The 15,691-nt window shown below is 46.7% G+C and overlaps 2 protein-coding genes across 3 annotated transcripts; one reads left to right on the forward strand and one right to left on the reverse strand.

Moving 5' to 3' along the window:
• The first annotated feature begins 829 nt into the window (after positions 1-829).
• Positions 830-6,502, forward strand: SNX22 (sorting nexin 22). Of its 2 annotated transcripts, XM_074234370.1 has the most exons (6): positions 830-917; positions 1,185-1,268; positions 1,464-1,568; positions 2,017-2,111; positions 3,122-3,189; positions 3,997-6,501. In XM_074234370.1, the coding sequence occupies exons 1-6, from the start codon at positions 843-845 to the stop codon at positions 4,107-4,109; spliced, it is 540 nt and encodes a 179-aa protein (XP_074090471.1). In that variant the 5' UTR covers positions 830-842; the 3' UTR covers positions 4,110-6,501. The 2 variants fall into 2 exon arrangements, with proteins under 2 accessions (XP_074090471.1, XP_074090472.1); XM_074234371.1 differs by lacking the exon at positions 1,464-1,568 and having other exon boundaries at positions 3,997-6,502.
• Positions 4,350-14,150, reverse strand: PPIB (peptidylprolyl isomerase B). Its single transcript, XM_074234369.1, has 5 exons — positions 13,980-14,150; positions 13,191-13,304; positions 12,506-12,599; positions 5,583-5,767; positions 4,350-5,087 (listed from the first exon to the last, which is right to left on the reverse strand). The coding sequence occupies exons 1-5, from the start codon at positions 14,112-14,114 to the stop codon at positions 4,965-4,967; spliced, it is 651 nt and encodes a 216-aa protein (XP_074090470.1). The 5' UTR covers positions 14,115-14,150; the 3' UTR covers positions 4,350-4,964.
• Positions 14,151-15,691: the final 1,541 nt, after the last annotated feature.

Genomic DNA, 15,691 nt, shown 5'->3' on the forward strand with positions numbered 1-15,691 from the left:
AATAAGCAGAACCAGGAAAAAAGATATATTAAACAACTACAACAATATCGATGGAGACAACAAGAAATCAATAAAAACTGAATCGGGGAATCATAGTGCCCAGTGACTCCAAAGAAGGAAAATGGTAAGACATTTCCTCTTCTCCCTTTGAAGAAGCCGGGGATTAAGTGTGAAGGATTTTGCAAATAAAGTCGTAATTTTTGATGCATTGTTAAGTTTAGTGGACATTTTCCCTTCCTTTCTTTAAACTTTATCTCTGGGAGTGTGCATGAAGGGGGGGGCGGATACTGTGGGAAATAATATACATTTATAAATTACACACAAACATATATTAAAGAGTAAAGGGAGGAGCAGAAAAGATTCTCCAGGAATCGAAATAGAACCACACCTGGTCTTTTTCCATCTTACCCTTAAAATCGTCTGTGTGTGTGTGTGTGTGTGTGTGTGTGTGTGTGGCTGCATTTGAACTCAGATCCTCCTGATACTCTACCACTAGCCGCCCCTCAAATCAACTTTTAAGACAAATTGGGGTGGGTCACCAAGGGCCTCATCAGACATCGGGGCGCCAAGGAGTGCTTGAACCCCCCGACACCCGGGACCTCCCCACGTCCCCCGGACTCTCTTTCCCCACGCAGAGCCAGGGTCGGCCCTTCCAGGTCCGCGCCGCCTCCTCCTGCCGGGCGCCCCCTCGGCCGCGGCGGGGGCTGCGCGGGACCCCCGGAGCAGGGGGCTGGCAGGGCGGGGCGGGGCCCATCGGGGCGTGTCCGGGGCGGGCCCGGCCTGGGCCCCGCCCCGAGAGCAGGCTCGGAGGGTCCGGCCAGGGCCGGGAGCCGGGGCTGGCGATGCTCACGGTCCGCATCCCCTCGGTGGGGCCGGAGGCGGCCGAGCCCGAGAGGAGCCTGGAGAAAGCACACATGGTGGGGCCGGGGGTCTCCCGGGGGGTCTCCCGCGGGGGCAGCCTGGGGCGGGGCGGGGAGGCGCCCCGACGAGTCCCAGCCCGACTTTCTCTTCTTCACCCGCGAGTCCGGGGTCTGCCCCCCGCTTTTCTCCCGGGGGCTCCCTGAGCGGCGGGGGAGGGGTTGGCCCGGGATATGGGGGGCCATCGTCGGCCCTTGTGATTGGGGGGCTTCGCTCCGGAGGGCAGGGGCCCTTCCCCGCCCCGCCTGAGCCGGCTGCCCCCCCAGGTGTTCAGGGTGGAGGTCCTCTGCAACGGGAGGAGACACACCGTGCCCCGGCGCTACAGCGAGTTCCATGCTCTTCACAAGCAGGTGAGGGACCCCCGGGCCCCGCGGCTGCCCCCCGGGGAAAGGGAAGGGGAGACAACGGGAGGGGCGCGCTGGGGTGGGCCGCACCTGCCCTCCCGCGGGTCCCCCGGACGCTCAGCTCCGTGGGGCGCGGGCAGGGGGGGCAGGGGCCGGAGCCCCGGGGGCCGGGCCCGGCAGCCCCCTCACGGCTTCGGACAGATTAAGAAGTCCTGCAGAGTGCCGGACTTCCCCCCCAAGCGCGTGCCGAACTGGAGGCCCAAGGTGCTGGAGCAGCGCAGGCAGGGCCTGGAGGCTTACATCCAGGTGAGCCGAGGGGCCGGCTGCGCCCCACCCGCGCCCTCCTGCCGGTGGTCCTTCTGTGAGCTTCTGTGCGCGCTCGGCCCGTCCCCCCGCATTGCAGGTCCCCTTTGGGACTCACTCACCTTCTCCTGGAAGCTTTTCCTGAGCCGCCACCCGGGTTATGGGTGTCCTCACAGAGCCACTTCGTTTCATTTTGTAAAAACTCATTATGATGGGGCGGCCAGGTGGTGCAGTGGACAGAGCCCGGGCCCCGGAGGCAGAAGGACCAGGGTTCAAATGTGGCCTCGGGCAAGTCACTTAACACCATTGCCTTGCCAAAAGAACCTAGTCTGAATCTCTCTCCTCCCAAGAGAATGTAGGCTCCTTGAAGGCAGGAATTGTTTCATTCTTGCTTTCTTAGCTCCAGTCACAGCACCCAGGACTTAAGGTGTTTGTTGACTCTGTTCCCCAGGGTGTCCTGCATCTCAATCAGAAAGTCCCTAAGGAGGTTCTGGAATTCCTGAGACTTCGACATTTTCCTTCAGACCCAAAGGCCAGCAGCTTGGAGTGAGTGAACCCTAGAAGCTTAGGGGTGGGAGTGGAGAAGGGCCCTGGCCCTGTCTTCAGCTTAAGGACCCCAGTGGAGGTCTGGGCCTGGGAGGGAGGTAAAGGCTGGCCTGTGAGGCCTCAGCCACATCTGTGGTGTCTTTTGCCACTCTCCCTCTAACTCTGACCAAGGAATATTCCTCCTATCACATAACTGATTCTCACCCCCGTACTATTATAGGTGTTCTGCCAAGCGGATTCAACCTTAAACTTCCTCTCATTCACTCTGAAAGGTAGCTAGCAGTTTAGCTAGGAAATGAGTCGGCTTTAATTAGAAGCTGGGGTCCCCAGAGGCTGCCCGCGCTACCCCAACCGGAGGCTGCCCTCTCTGGAGAGCTGCTGGGGACTCCCCCATCCGGGGGGCGACTCCCCCATCCGGGGGGCGACTCGGAGGGGCTGCCGGCCATCACTCCCGTGGCTCTCATCCCTCTAGCTCCCGGACCCCAGGGCGGGCGAGGTATCCAGCTCCATTGTCCCGTTGGGGCCACACTCGGGGCCTGCTGCCTCCTTGTGGTCGTACTCCGATGTGGGCATCGCCTCGCATGGTGCCGAGGGAAACCCATACCTCGTCGTAGACTTGGGACTTCAGAGGCAGCTAGGGGGCACAGTGGATAGAGCACCGGCACTGGACTCAGGGACCTCTGACACTTACCTGTGTGACCTTGGGGGAGTCACTTAACCCCATCGTCTTGCAAAAAGACTTTAAAGGGCCCCCAAGAGAAGTGATTGCTCAGTGACATAGGTGATAGAGCTGGGACCTCTACAGCCAAGTCTCCCCCCTGTATCACACTGGTTCTTCCTACCTTCCCAAAATTCTGAGGGGCGACTACCCACAAGGTCGATAAGCATCTCATTTGGCATCCTAGATTTCTTGATTCTGTTGTAATTGTGTTCTTGGTAGCCAGATGTTTGAGACAGCGTAAATCCCCACAAATAGGGCTTTACATCTGACCAGTCGCTTTTCTCTCTAGTGCTCAGCTAGCCCAAAGACCCGTCCTTCACTTCCACAGAGATCCATACATTCAAAGCCCTTCTCTAGGTAAGTAAAACAATAAGATGTGAAAACATAATTATGAAGCCCGTGCTATCTGCTCATATTGGTACCAAGCAGGAATGGAGGACACCCCCTGCCTCCTTCCTCTGGTAGCATCTGGTCCAACGGTTGATCCAACCAAGGAAACTGGCAGCATGAAGCAGTACCCAGAACCAAGCTCATGTTAAATGAATGCACTGGATGGGTGGTATGGTCCCACTTCCTAATGCTCCAGGCATTACTACTTGTGCCCAACTCCCATTCTTAGGCTCGTCAGTGACTCCAGTGAACAAACAGCAGGTCATCATCATTAAGGGTAGATGGGGGGGGTGGCTAGGTAGCACAGGTTCAAATCTGGCCTCAGACCTGTGTGACCTTGAGCAAATCACTTAACCCCATTGCTTTGCCAAAAAACATTAAGGGTAGATTTAAGATGACAGACTTGGTATTCCTTAGTAGCTTCCCACTTCTGGTCTGACATACTGTTGCATGCTTCCAATGACAGGAGCCTGGCTGATGCTCTGGAACTGGATGCAGAGTACTAAATCAGCCTGCCGTAGGATCCTGTTTGGGACCTTCTCCGTTACAGGATCCAGTATCAAGAGGGCTAGTTTAGGGGTCAAGAGATAGCCAAGTCTGATTTCCTGGAGTCAGGAAATTTTCACTTTTCAATTGGGACTAACAAAAGCACTTTCCTCTGGGTGAATAGTGTAAGGACGTGATAATGTGCCATCAGCATATTTACACTACAGAACTAGTAGCTCACATCTTTGGTCCCTTCCATTCAGACTGAATTTTTTTCCCCCCTTTTAGAGCCAATCCCCAACATGGTGGTGAATGGAGTGTTGCAGGGCTTCTACAGCTGTAGCAGACACCCCACAACGGCCCAGCTGAAGGACCCGTATTTCATACCACCCCTACTATAGCCGGGACCCTGAAAGGAACAGAACATCCTCACCAGCCAGACTGTCAAACAGACCATTCTTCCCTGTAGCAACCCTGGTCAAGGGTAGCACAGGTTCAAAACTGAACTCCTACTAGAACACAACTTTTACTAACATGAAGCTAGGCAAATCACTCTTATACCTTCTATTCTCCAACTATGACCCTAATTGATGGGCCTTGAAGTATTCAAGATAGGAAGAACACAATAAAAGGAGAGTCTCTTTTAGGGATGAGCCCAAAGAAAACAAAGACTGGGCTATTTATATTGGAGAAAAGGAACTACAGTGAAAGGAAAATAAAATGGGGGGCTTAAGCATAAAATATACAGGGTAGGAGGATAGAGGCAAGAATGAGGTTGGATGCTGACCGGTAAAGCAGAAGCACGACAGTGTAAGGAAAAGAGCAAGGGCTAGAACATAGCCATTGACCCAGGTCTAGTTTAGCCCAGGGCAGGAACAGCCCTCTGGTCTGCTTCCAAAGGCATGAGAGGGAGAGCAAAGGAAAGTACATGGTTTTACATGAAATAAGCCCTGCTCTTCAGAAAAAAATTCTTTTGGGGGGAGGGGGAAGTTGTAGGATGGGCTAAGCTTAGAGGCTTATTAAGGGCAAGGGATAACCCAGCCCACTCACTTTCTATAAAAAAAGTTTTCTTCTTTATTGGCATGTGTTTCTTTACAAAAACGGGGCCTGAGGGGTTGTGGAATGTGAGGATGGATTCTTGGGTCAGCTCAGTCAGATGTCAGCACCTCAGGCTGGCATGGGGACCAGACCAGCCTTCAGTCCCCAGAGAGGGGAGTGCTTCCTGCACAGCCTCGGGGGCAGATCTCCAGGGGATCCTACTCCTTGGCAATGGCAAAAGGCTTCTCCACTTCAATTGTGCCACAGTCAGCTATTGTCACATCCTTCAGGGGCTTGTCACGTCCATCTGTCTTAGTGTTTTCCACCTTTCGTACCACATCCTGATCAATGGGAAAAAAAAAAGGGAAGGTCAGGGTTAGTGATCTCCAGACAGAATGAAATAATGCTCCTATGAGAAGAAGGATGTGATTTTAGGTCTAAACTTTCCATTGTCTTTTGAATTGTGCAGCACATCTCCACCAGGTACCACGTTCTATTCTTTTTTATTCCAGCTGTATCATACCAAAGAAGAATCTGTTCTTCTTTCACTATTCCCTAAGGTTGACTTAAAGCTTGACCAAGGTTACAGGGCTTGGGGTTAAGGAGAAGATTTGAGGCACAGGCAACATAAATGATCCTAAGTCACTGCCATGGATGACTGTTTCAAAGAGGCTTTCAAAGAGGCAGGGGCTTCTAAGGCTCCATGTCTCCAGTAGTGGAGAACAGTGCAGCCTTCCCCTAAATCCCACTGGCAGGCCTACAGGTAACAGAAGGCTGGTTCCCAGATGGTAAGGGCCTCTGCAGGGCCAAGGAGGAGGTCAGCCCTTGCCACTTACCATTCCTTCTAGAACTTTGCCAAAGACCACATGTTTGCCATCCAGCCATGGTGTTTTAACGGTGGTAATGAAGAACTGGGAGCCATTGGTATCCTTCCCAGCATTGGCCATGCTCACCCAGCCTGGTCCATAGTGCTTCAGCTTAAAGTTCTCATCAGGGAAGCGATCACCATAGATGCTCTTTCCTAAAAAATAAAAGCACAGCCTGAGTTAAAGTACAAAATCAACTTGGATATCAAACTTGATCCAAGGGGGTAGAGAAACCTCTGTATATGTAGAAAACCTAAAATGAGCTAAATAAGAATCAGGACAGAAAAGAGTCTACTTTTCCTGGAATTATTGTCAAATCTCAATAAGTAAAAATCCAGTTTCAATTACTGAAGAACATAAATGACAAAATGTCTATGAAATATAGTAAGAGCTGCAATACAATGTATGGCTTAAGCTGTTATTGAACTTGAGAATGAAAGAGAGCAAGATGGTATCAGAACACAGACAAAAACGCATTTTTTCCCCTCTTTTACTTTCTCAGGAGGTACTATATTTTTGTGGGGGAGGGGTATTATATTTACGCTTAAACAATATTTTAGTAATGTTTTGATAAATAGTCATATTAAGTAAAAAACTAAAGAAAAAAGAAGCCAGGAGGAATGGGAATTCAGGGAAGCACGGAAAAATTTGCATGAACTGATGCTGAGTGAGATGAGCAGAACCAGAAAAACATTGTGCACCCTAACAGCAACATGGGGAGGGGGGTGATCATCACCCTTGATGGACTTGCTCATTCCATCAGTGCAACAATCAAGGACAATTTGGGGATATCTGCGATGGAGAATACCATCTGTATCCAGAGAAAGAATTGTGGAGTTTGAACAAAGATCAAAGACTTATTATTTTTTTAGGGTTTTTTTTTTTTTTGCAAGGCAAATGGGGTTAAGTGGCTTGCCCAAGGCCACACAGCTAGGTAATTATTAAGTGTCTGAGACCGGATTTGAACCCAGGTACTCCTGACTCCAGGGCCGGTGCTTTATCCACTGAGCCACCTAGCCGCCCTGACCAAAGACTTATTATCTTTAATTTAGAAAAAAAACTATCTTATTATGTAATTTTGTTATCTCTTACACTTTGTTTCTTCCTTAAGGATTTAATTTCTCTCTCATCATATTCAACTTAGATCAATGCATATCATGGAAACAATATAAAGACTAATAGACTGCCCTCTGTGTGTGTGGGGGGGGGATGGAGCAAGAATAGGGATAAATTTGTAAAACTCAAAATAAATAAAATCTTAATTGAAAAAAAAAAGGAAAAAGGGGCGGCTAGGTGGCATAGTGGATAAAGCACCGGCCCTGGAGTCAGGAGTACCTGGGTTCAAATCCGGTCTCAGACACTTAATAATGACCTAGCTGTGTGGCCTTGGGCAAGCCACTTAACCCCATTTGCCTTGCAAAAAACCTAAAAAAAAAAAAAAAAATCAGGAGCAAGGAAATCCTTAAGAGATGAACTATATGACTCATGACCTTCCCGACACTCTAACACACACAGACACACCTCCCCCCGCCCCTTAGTTTTTGCCTATTCTGTTGTTAAGAGATTAGGAAGACAGGGAAACAAAACATCTCACACTAAGATTTTTTTTCTTCTTAGGAGAAGGGGGGAAGAATGAGAAGATATATGCGGTTTTTTTTTTTTAAACTCTGGCGTTGAAGAGGCTGGAAGACTCAACAATGATTTCTGACAGAGTTTTATTATACAAACAAGCCTCACATTTCTTCTTGGCCCCCAAACTTCCCAAACAATTTGTAGTGAACATTATCTAGTACATATCTATCAAGCTAAATACTCTAATCTAGTACTATTTCTTTACATACAGACTTTCCCTTATTGAAGGCTTTAAGAAGGTTTCATTTGAATGGAAAATGGCTTAACACTTGGTAGTACAAATATAATTTAAAAAATCACTACACTGTAAAACAATGATGATTCAAAGAAAAAGGGGAACTTGTATGAATTGAAATAAATGATACAGATCAATGAAATATAAACTATTAAGAGTATATACAATGACTACAATAATCCATATGGGAATTGAACTCATATTAAACAGCAAAACCTAATACTAATTCTACTAAGCATATCATAAAACACAACTCTGCTTTGGGGAAAGGTGGGAGGGGTGATGGTACTGCTGCTGCAGAGATCACTGTGAATACCATAAGAGATAGTTACTGTTGGTGGATTTTTTAAAATTTTTCTTTATTACAAGGGAAAGATACTGGTGGAGGAAAAGAGAGAGAATATTGGAAAGTAGCTGGAATTTAAAAAGTTTAAAAATTTTTATAAAACCCATAACTTATTGAAAGAAAGTAGCAGTCTATACCTAATGCTGTTATTTTTTAATCTTATATCTACACATTTCTCAATCCCTGGTCATGAAGAGGATTTGAAACCAAAGTACAGAACTGGAAATGATGCAGAGAGAACAGAACCAGGAGAACATTGTACACAATAAGAACAATACTGTTTGATGAAGAACTATGAAGGATTTAGTTAATATCAGCAATAGTGATGAAAGATAATCCCAAAGGAAAAATGATGATGCAAACTCTCTTCCTCCAGAGAAAGAATCTATATTACCTGAATGTAGAGTGAAGCATGCTGTTCTTCACTTTCATTCAAGGCTTAACAAAATGACTAATCTGAAATGTTTTACATAATTGCAAATGTATAACCTATTTCTGATTGTTTAGCAGCAGGGGGAGGGATAGAATTATAACTCAAAATTTTAAATAAAAATGTTAAAAAAAACTGGGGGAAAAGTTCAGAATTGCTTTTTATTGTTTGTGTGATCGTTGGTTAAGTCACCTAGCCGATCATGATCTCAAGTCTTTTTATCTGAAAAAGGAGGGGGCTGATCTACAAGACCTCAGAAATCCCTTAGACCTCTCTCACTTTAAAAATTATTACTCTGGGGGTGGCTAGGTGATGCAATGGATAGAGCATTGGCCTTGCAGTCAGGAGTCCCTGAGTTCAAATCTGGCCGCAGACACTTAATAATTACCTAGCCATGTGGCCTTGGGCAAGCCACTTAACCCCATTGCCTTGAAAAAAAAAATCTAAAAAAAAATTATTACTCTGGGGGCAGCTAGGTGGCACAATGGATAGAGCACCGGCCCTGGAGTCAGGAGTCCCTGAGTTCAAATCCTGCCTCAGACACTTAATAATTACCTAGCTGTGTGGCCTTGGGCAAGCCACTCAACCCCATTGCCTTGTAAAATGTAAAAAAAAAAAAAAAAAAAAAAAATTTCTTACTCTGGGGCAGCTAATGACTGTAGCACTGGTCCTGGAGTCAGGAGTACCTGAGTTCAAATCCAGCCTCAGGCATTTAATAAGACCTTTCCTCTTAGCTTCAGACAGACACCACATCAGTGTGTGACAAAATAAATCAACCCATCTTCTGTCATCTGCTTCTTCTCATTTCCTTATTTTTTTGTCAGTGTCATCAAATACCCTATTCAAAAATCTGGGCCTTATCAGTGGATTTGGGTGGTGGATATAAGCTGTCCGGTTCTGGGTTTTCTCTGTGATTTTTATGGAATCTACCCCCTAAGCTCTCTATCCTTCACTTAAAGCTCTCATATTATCTTTCTGCATATATATGATTTCTCTTCAGCTCATAAAGTTCCTTATAAACTCCTCAGTATAAGTTCAAACTTCTCAATCTGCCAAAGTGCTACACCAACTTTTTATCCATATTGTCTCACGCTATACTCCATATGTACTTTGGTCCAGTTCTGAATTAACTGTAGAAGGACTTTCTCTTTCTCTACTTTTGCTCATGCTATTCCCTATAGCTAGAGTATCTTAATTCCTCCTCTCATACTCTCAAGCCCAATCTACAAGTTGAAAATCTCTACCCTGTGACAAAGAAGTGGTAATTAAGTGACTGTCCTTCAAACGGGGAATGGCTCAACGAACTGTGGTATATGTATGTGATGGAACACTACTGTTCTATTAGAAACCAGGAGGAACGGGAATTCAGGGAAGCCTGGAAGGATTTGTATGATCTGATGCTGAGCGAGATGAGCAGAACCAGAAAAACATTATAAACCCTAACAGCAACACGGGGGAGATGATCAACCTTGATGGACTTGCTCATTCCATCAGTGCAACAATCGGGGACAATTTGGGGGTATCTGTGATGGAGAATACCATCCGTATCCAGAGAAAGAACTGTGGAGTTTGAACAAAGACCAAAGACTATTATCTTCAATTTAGGGAAAAAACCCGTTGTCTTATTATGTAATTTTGTTATCTTTTATACTTTATTTTTCTTCCTTAAGGATATTATTTCTCTCTCATCACATTCAACTTAGATCAATGTATACCATGGGAACAATGTAAAGACTACAAGGCTGTCTTCAGGGGTGGGAGGTGGGGGGGATGGGGGGGGTGGGAGGGAAGCAAGAATAGAGGAAAAATTGTAAAACTCAAAATAAATAAAATCTTTCTTTAAAAAAAAAATCTCTACCCTGAATATATTAAAAAGTTAAAAAGGTTACCTTCTCTAGGTTTCCTTTAGTAATGGTCCTTCCCCACAGCAGTTGGTCTGTACTTCTCATTTACCTGTCATGTACCTTTGTCTGTTCTACTTGGCTTACTCCTAATACTATATTATAAGCTGCATGACAACAGAAAATGTCAGTCTTCAACTCACATATTAGCAAAATGCCAGAGGCTTAATAAATGTGTGTTTTAGTTGAAGCTTCACTCCTGACTTCTCAAGCTCCCATTTTGCACTTTAAACTGCCTGGGCAAACATCTAGAGGTTCCACACACACAACATGCACCAAAGCCTCCAATTTGTTGACACTTACACAACTTCCCAATTTTTGTCACTGATTATCACCATTTATCTAGTCTCAAAACTTCAAATTTATCTTTTTTTCCATCTTCTCTCTTGTCCTTATAGTATAATAATAGCCCAGATCATTTAAACATTATCACTCAGGCTTCAGAACTGTACTGTACTTTATTTTACAGGTGAGGAAGCTGAGTAAGAGCTCAGGTGACTTAGCTATGGTCAAACATCTGTTAGATATCAGAGGTGACATTTAATCTGTACATTCAGACATACGTGTCAGTTATTTTTCTGCAACTCTTCCAATGCTACTACACAAATTTAAGCCCTTATCATTACTTGTATATTTGGAGCAGCACGGTTGCTTTCTAAATAGCTTCAGAAATATAGTTTCTTACTTCCTCCAGTTTTATTCATATATCACTAATCATCTTAAAACACAACTTGAATTATGTCAGTCCAATCAGACCCAGGGTACTTCTTCTGGCTGCCTCTCAAAAGCACCACCATTTTTGTAAGACCTAAATTCAACCTTCATGCCATCTTTTCACCCATACCAAATCTTGCCTTTTGGAGCTCTACCTCAACTACAATGCAGTGTTACCCCAGTCCTAGTCCTCATCACCCTTTGCCTCAATTACTCCAACAGTCTCTTCCCAAGTCTCTCCCTGCTCATCTTCTACATTGTCATTTAAACAATTTTCCAAAAGTACACATCTCACCATGCTATTCCCTCAAACGCTAGAAGTTCTCTAGTTTTAGAATCAAATACAGACTCTTCTGACATTTAAGACTCTTCACAAAATGGCCCCTTCCTACACTTCCAATAATGTTACTCCCTTCCATACACTTTATACCCCAACCACACTTTCCCAATTGCTGCTCCCCATTCCTTGCCCAGAAGTGGTATATTTTCATGTCTATGTACAAGTTGTCACCCTTCCATAAAATGAAAAATGCTTAAAATTTCATTTTTGTATCTCCAATTCCAAGTACAGTAGCTGGCCCTTAATAAAAACTTTTTGATGTTTATTTCCCAGCCACACAGCTAGGTCATTATTAAGTGTCTGAGACCAGATTTGAACTCAGGTACTCCTGATTTTCACTGCTTCTTTATTTTTGTTTCACCATTAAGGCACAACTCCTCATCCTTTTCTCTCAACTCTAATTCTTCCCTAAGAGCTATAGTCTAAGTGATTTCCCCATTCCCACGGTTAAAAAGGATTCATTTGTCAATCCCATACCATCTTACTGTAGATCTTGTACTATTTTCTGCAACTACTAAAATATCTGAATTAATTTTTTTATTTGGATGTCAAGTCACCTAATTGAATTATAAGCTTCAAGAGATAAGGACAATTTTAAAAGCCTAAGTGGATTTAGCACATTGCCTTGTCTCTAAGAGAGGCTCAATAAATATGATTATTTTTTTTTCTGGACTGGGAAAGTGAGGGAAGAGAGAGATCTTACATTGTAAGCAAAATATCATTTTGGAGACAGAGAATCTTTTCAAATGTATCAAGTATTAAAAAAGGTCAGGGAAACATTAGGCTATGACATGTAAAAAACATAAATGTACCCCAATTTCAGCAAAATGTGGCATAAATTGAGTGTGTGAATGCTTATGTCCCCCACATGAATGTCACATCCTCATGCTCTTCAGGAATTCTGATGCTATTCCCCTCCACAATAATCTTCCCCACTTCCCCTCAAACAAGCATGGCTTATGATTTATTATTCATTTGGGATTCTCTGTGAACTACACCCAGACATCAAACTCTTCTGCTAGGCTGGAAGCAGCTAATTAGCAAACTGCTATAAGGCCTAGATCAGCATTTCTGCCTCCTGTAAGAGATATATTCTTAGGCTACTTTACCCTATCTCTGATGGATTCCTGTAGGAAAAAATTAAAAAAAAAAAGAACTGCTCGCTTCAAGTATGTACCTATGGGTAACAGGGAAAAGAAGATATAAAAGAACCTCTTTTACAAAATCCAAGGAGCAGCAGCAGTCTCCTTTCTTGGAGAAACCAAACCAAAAGTACAGGTTAGGTTATTACCTACCTCCTGTGCCATCACCTCGGGTGAAGTCTCCACCTTGAATCATGAAGTCCTTGATCACACGATGAAATTTGCTGCCCTTGAAGCCAAATCCTTTCTGGGGGGGGAAAAAAAAGGATATAAAGTAAGTGACCTGCAAGAGAGAAAAGTCTAGCAGATATAAAGAAGTCTCTTATGATAGGTAATCCCAACCCTATTGTTACTACATGCTGCTTTGCTGAGGAGCAAGCAGGCCCAGTACTGCTAAGCACATCCCTGAACAGCCCAAGACAGGATCCATGCCACTGGCACTGCTCAGAGAAACCATTTTATATCATTTTACACCATATTCTCTTGTTATAATGAGAAATAGGGAGACAAAAAAATAATAAACAAAGAGACAAATAGGTTAGATCGCCCACCCCTCTATATCTACCCTGCTTCTTCTTTTTTTAGGATTTTGCAAGGCACCCAGCCGCCCCTACCCTCTTCTTTAAACGCGGGGCAGTGGATAGAGCACCGGCCCTGAAGTCAGGAGGACCTGGGTTCAAATCCGACCTCAGGCACTTAATAATGACCTAGCTGTGTGGCCTTGGGCAAGCCACTTAACCCCATTTGCCTTGCAAAAACTAAAAAACAAAACAAAAAACCAGGTGGCTTGGAAAACTTGGGCCCATCACTTTCCTGCCACCAAGCCCTTGCCACTTACCTCTCCCGTGGCCAAAGCCACAAAATTTTCCACCGTCTTAGGGGTCGTCTTCCCAAAGAGACCGATGACTACCCGGCCTACGTCTTCATCACCAATTCGTAGATCAAAATACACCTGAAGTGGACAGATAAACCCTTTCAGCATTTTCCTATCCCTCTTCTTCCTTCCATGAGCTCTGAGGCACGGGTTTTGGTACAGAAGGGAAGGGAAGGTGTGCCCGCTGGTTACTAGTCTTTGCCTCCCTGGGTCAGGGCCAAGCTACTTGTACCCTGGCGTTTCTCAAAATAGGATGGCAAGCCCAGAAGGGGCTTCACACTATTTCTTAAACGATGCTAAGTCGTTATTTCCGATTAAAATACTTCTTTTTCCAGCTACACATCTGTGTGTGGGCAGATTTTCTTGTTTTTACCAAAACAATGCAGAATTGGGTAAAATATAATTTATGCTAACGTGGAATGGGTTTTTTTTAGTTAATTTAAAATTTTAGCAGTTTTAACTTCGAATACAGTCAATACTGCTGTAACACACGGTTCTAAAAGAAAAAAAGCTCTTCAATACTTCTGAGGGTCCCAGCGAGGAGGGGACAGACCCCCCCCCCCCCCGGCTGAGCTGGGAAGCCCCTCAAACGTGCCCGTGGACGACTCTTAATGTAAAAGTCCTACAATTTAGAGGCGGTTGGAGGCTGCAGGGCGGGGGGCGCCCACAATCCCTTCCGTCCATGCTTCTCCGGGCCCCGAGGCCGGGCCCTTCCTGCGGCCGGGCCGCGCACCCCCCCCCCCCGGCTCGGACCTTGGCGGTGACTTTGGGCCCCTTCTTCTTCTCGTCGGCCGCGGAGAGCCCCGGCAGCAGCAGGAAGAGCACCGAGCCCAGGACCAGCGCGGCCACCACGAGCAGCTTCATGTTGCGCTCGGTCAGACGCAGCATCAACCCTGCGGGCGCGGCCGCGGCCTGGGGCTCCGGGAGGCAGGAAGCGGGCGGGAGGGCCCCGCCCCCTCCTCGGCCCCCACCACGGTGCGGCAGGGATGGGGGCGCCGCCGGTTTTCTTCCGGAGCGTCGAGCCGCACGGACGCACGGTTCTCCCCCCTCCACCGGCGCCAAATAGAAGATCCCGCCGGGGGGCGGAGCCGAAGCTGTCCCAGTCCGCGCCGGAGCGGACGCGGTCTCTCGGGCGGCTGCCACGTTCTCACCAAATCATTGGGCTCCGCGGCTGGCCAACCCGGACGGCGCTTTACGGACACTCGCCAATAGGAAAGAGGGCTGGGTAGGCGGGACGAGAAGGCGGCAGGGAGGCGACGATTGGACGAAGCCTCCACACAAAGGGAGCCTCCCTCCTCGCCTCCTGGCCGTGCTGGTCAACGGCCAATCAGTCGCGTCGCTCCAGGGCCCCGCCCCCTCGGGCGCGGCCCGCCCCGCCCCGCCGCCGGCTCTGCTGGGCCGGGGTCGGCCTTCCTCCCTGTTCCCCAGGCTCGGAATGCCCTCCCCATCCCCTCCCCCCTCCGGGCACAGCTTCAAAGCCAGCCCGCCAGCCCAGCGTCCGTGCCACCCTGTTTTAGATCCTTCCCGGGTGCGACTGATAAGACGAAACAAATCCAGGTCTCCCCGAAGGGTACCATGAATTTGGGTCAGTTTTGCGGTGCTCAGCCTTTTTGTGTGTTTGGCTAGGCAATGGGGATAAGTAGGAGGGACATTCAAATCTCGCCGCAGTCACTTGCTACTTAGTAACCTCGGGCGAGTCACTGGACCCGGACCGCCTCCCCTCCGGGGCCGCCTCCAGCCCTCCTGATGCGGGTCTGGCCGCAGGGCCCAGATGGCCCGGAGGAGCTTAGTTCTGGAGAGCCCCCCCCCCCCATTCAGGTGCTTGTCAAAGCATCCGTCCCCCCAATGTCATGGGGGGATGAAGGACAAGCATCACCATGAATTTGTATATAGTTCTTTCTGGCGTGTGGGTAAAACGGGAAAAGGAAACCAGGGCTCTCAGGGAACGAGGTTGGTTTAGAGCTGACACCGGGCCTTATTGCTCTTGGGAAGGCATATAGGATATATGTTTTTAATATTTGAGACCAGAAAAGATTGCTTTAACTGGTTTATGACCAGTTTAACATGGCAGCTGGCTGGCAGGTACTCTCGAGGGGGACGGCTAGGTGGTGCAGTGGATAGAGCACAGGCCCTGGAGTCAGGAGCACTTGAGTTCAAATCCGACCTCAGACACTTAAACATTACCCAGCTGTGTGGCCTTGGGCAAGTCACTTAACCCCATTGTCTTACAAAAACCTAAACAAAAGGAAGCTGAAGAACAGGAAATCTAGGACATCTGAAAAATCAAAATCTCCCCTAAATAATCATGTGTATGGCTTCGACTGTTCAGAACTTCATAAAGCATTTCTTGGAAACAACATAATAGTCTCCCACCATATTTCCACTTTTTCTTATCCTTTTATTCCCTAATTTCATGTTGTTGGTTTTTTCCCCTTTTCAATTAATTGGTAAACTCATTTTGGACA

This window comes from Macrotis lagotis, chromosome 4, assembly GCF_037893015.1.
Source record: "Macrotis lagotis isolate mMagLag1 chromosome 4, bilby.v1.9.chrom.fasta, whole genome shotgun sequence".
Lineage (NCBI taxonomy): Eukaryota > Metazoa > Chordata > Mammalia > Peramelemorphia > Peramelidae > Macrotis > Macrotis lagotis.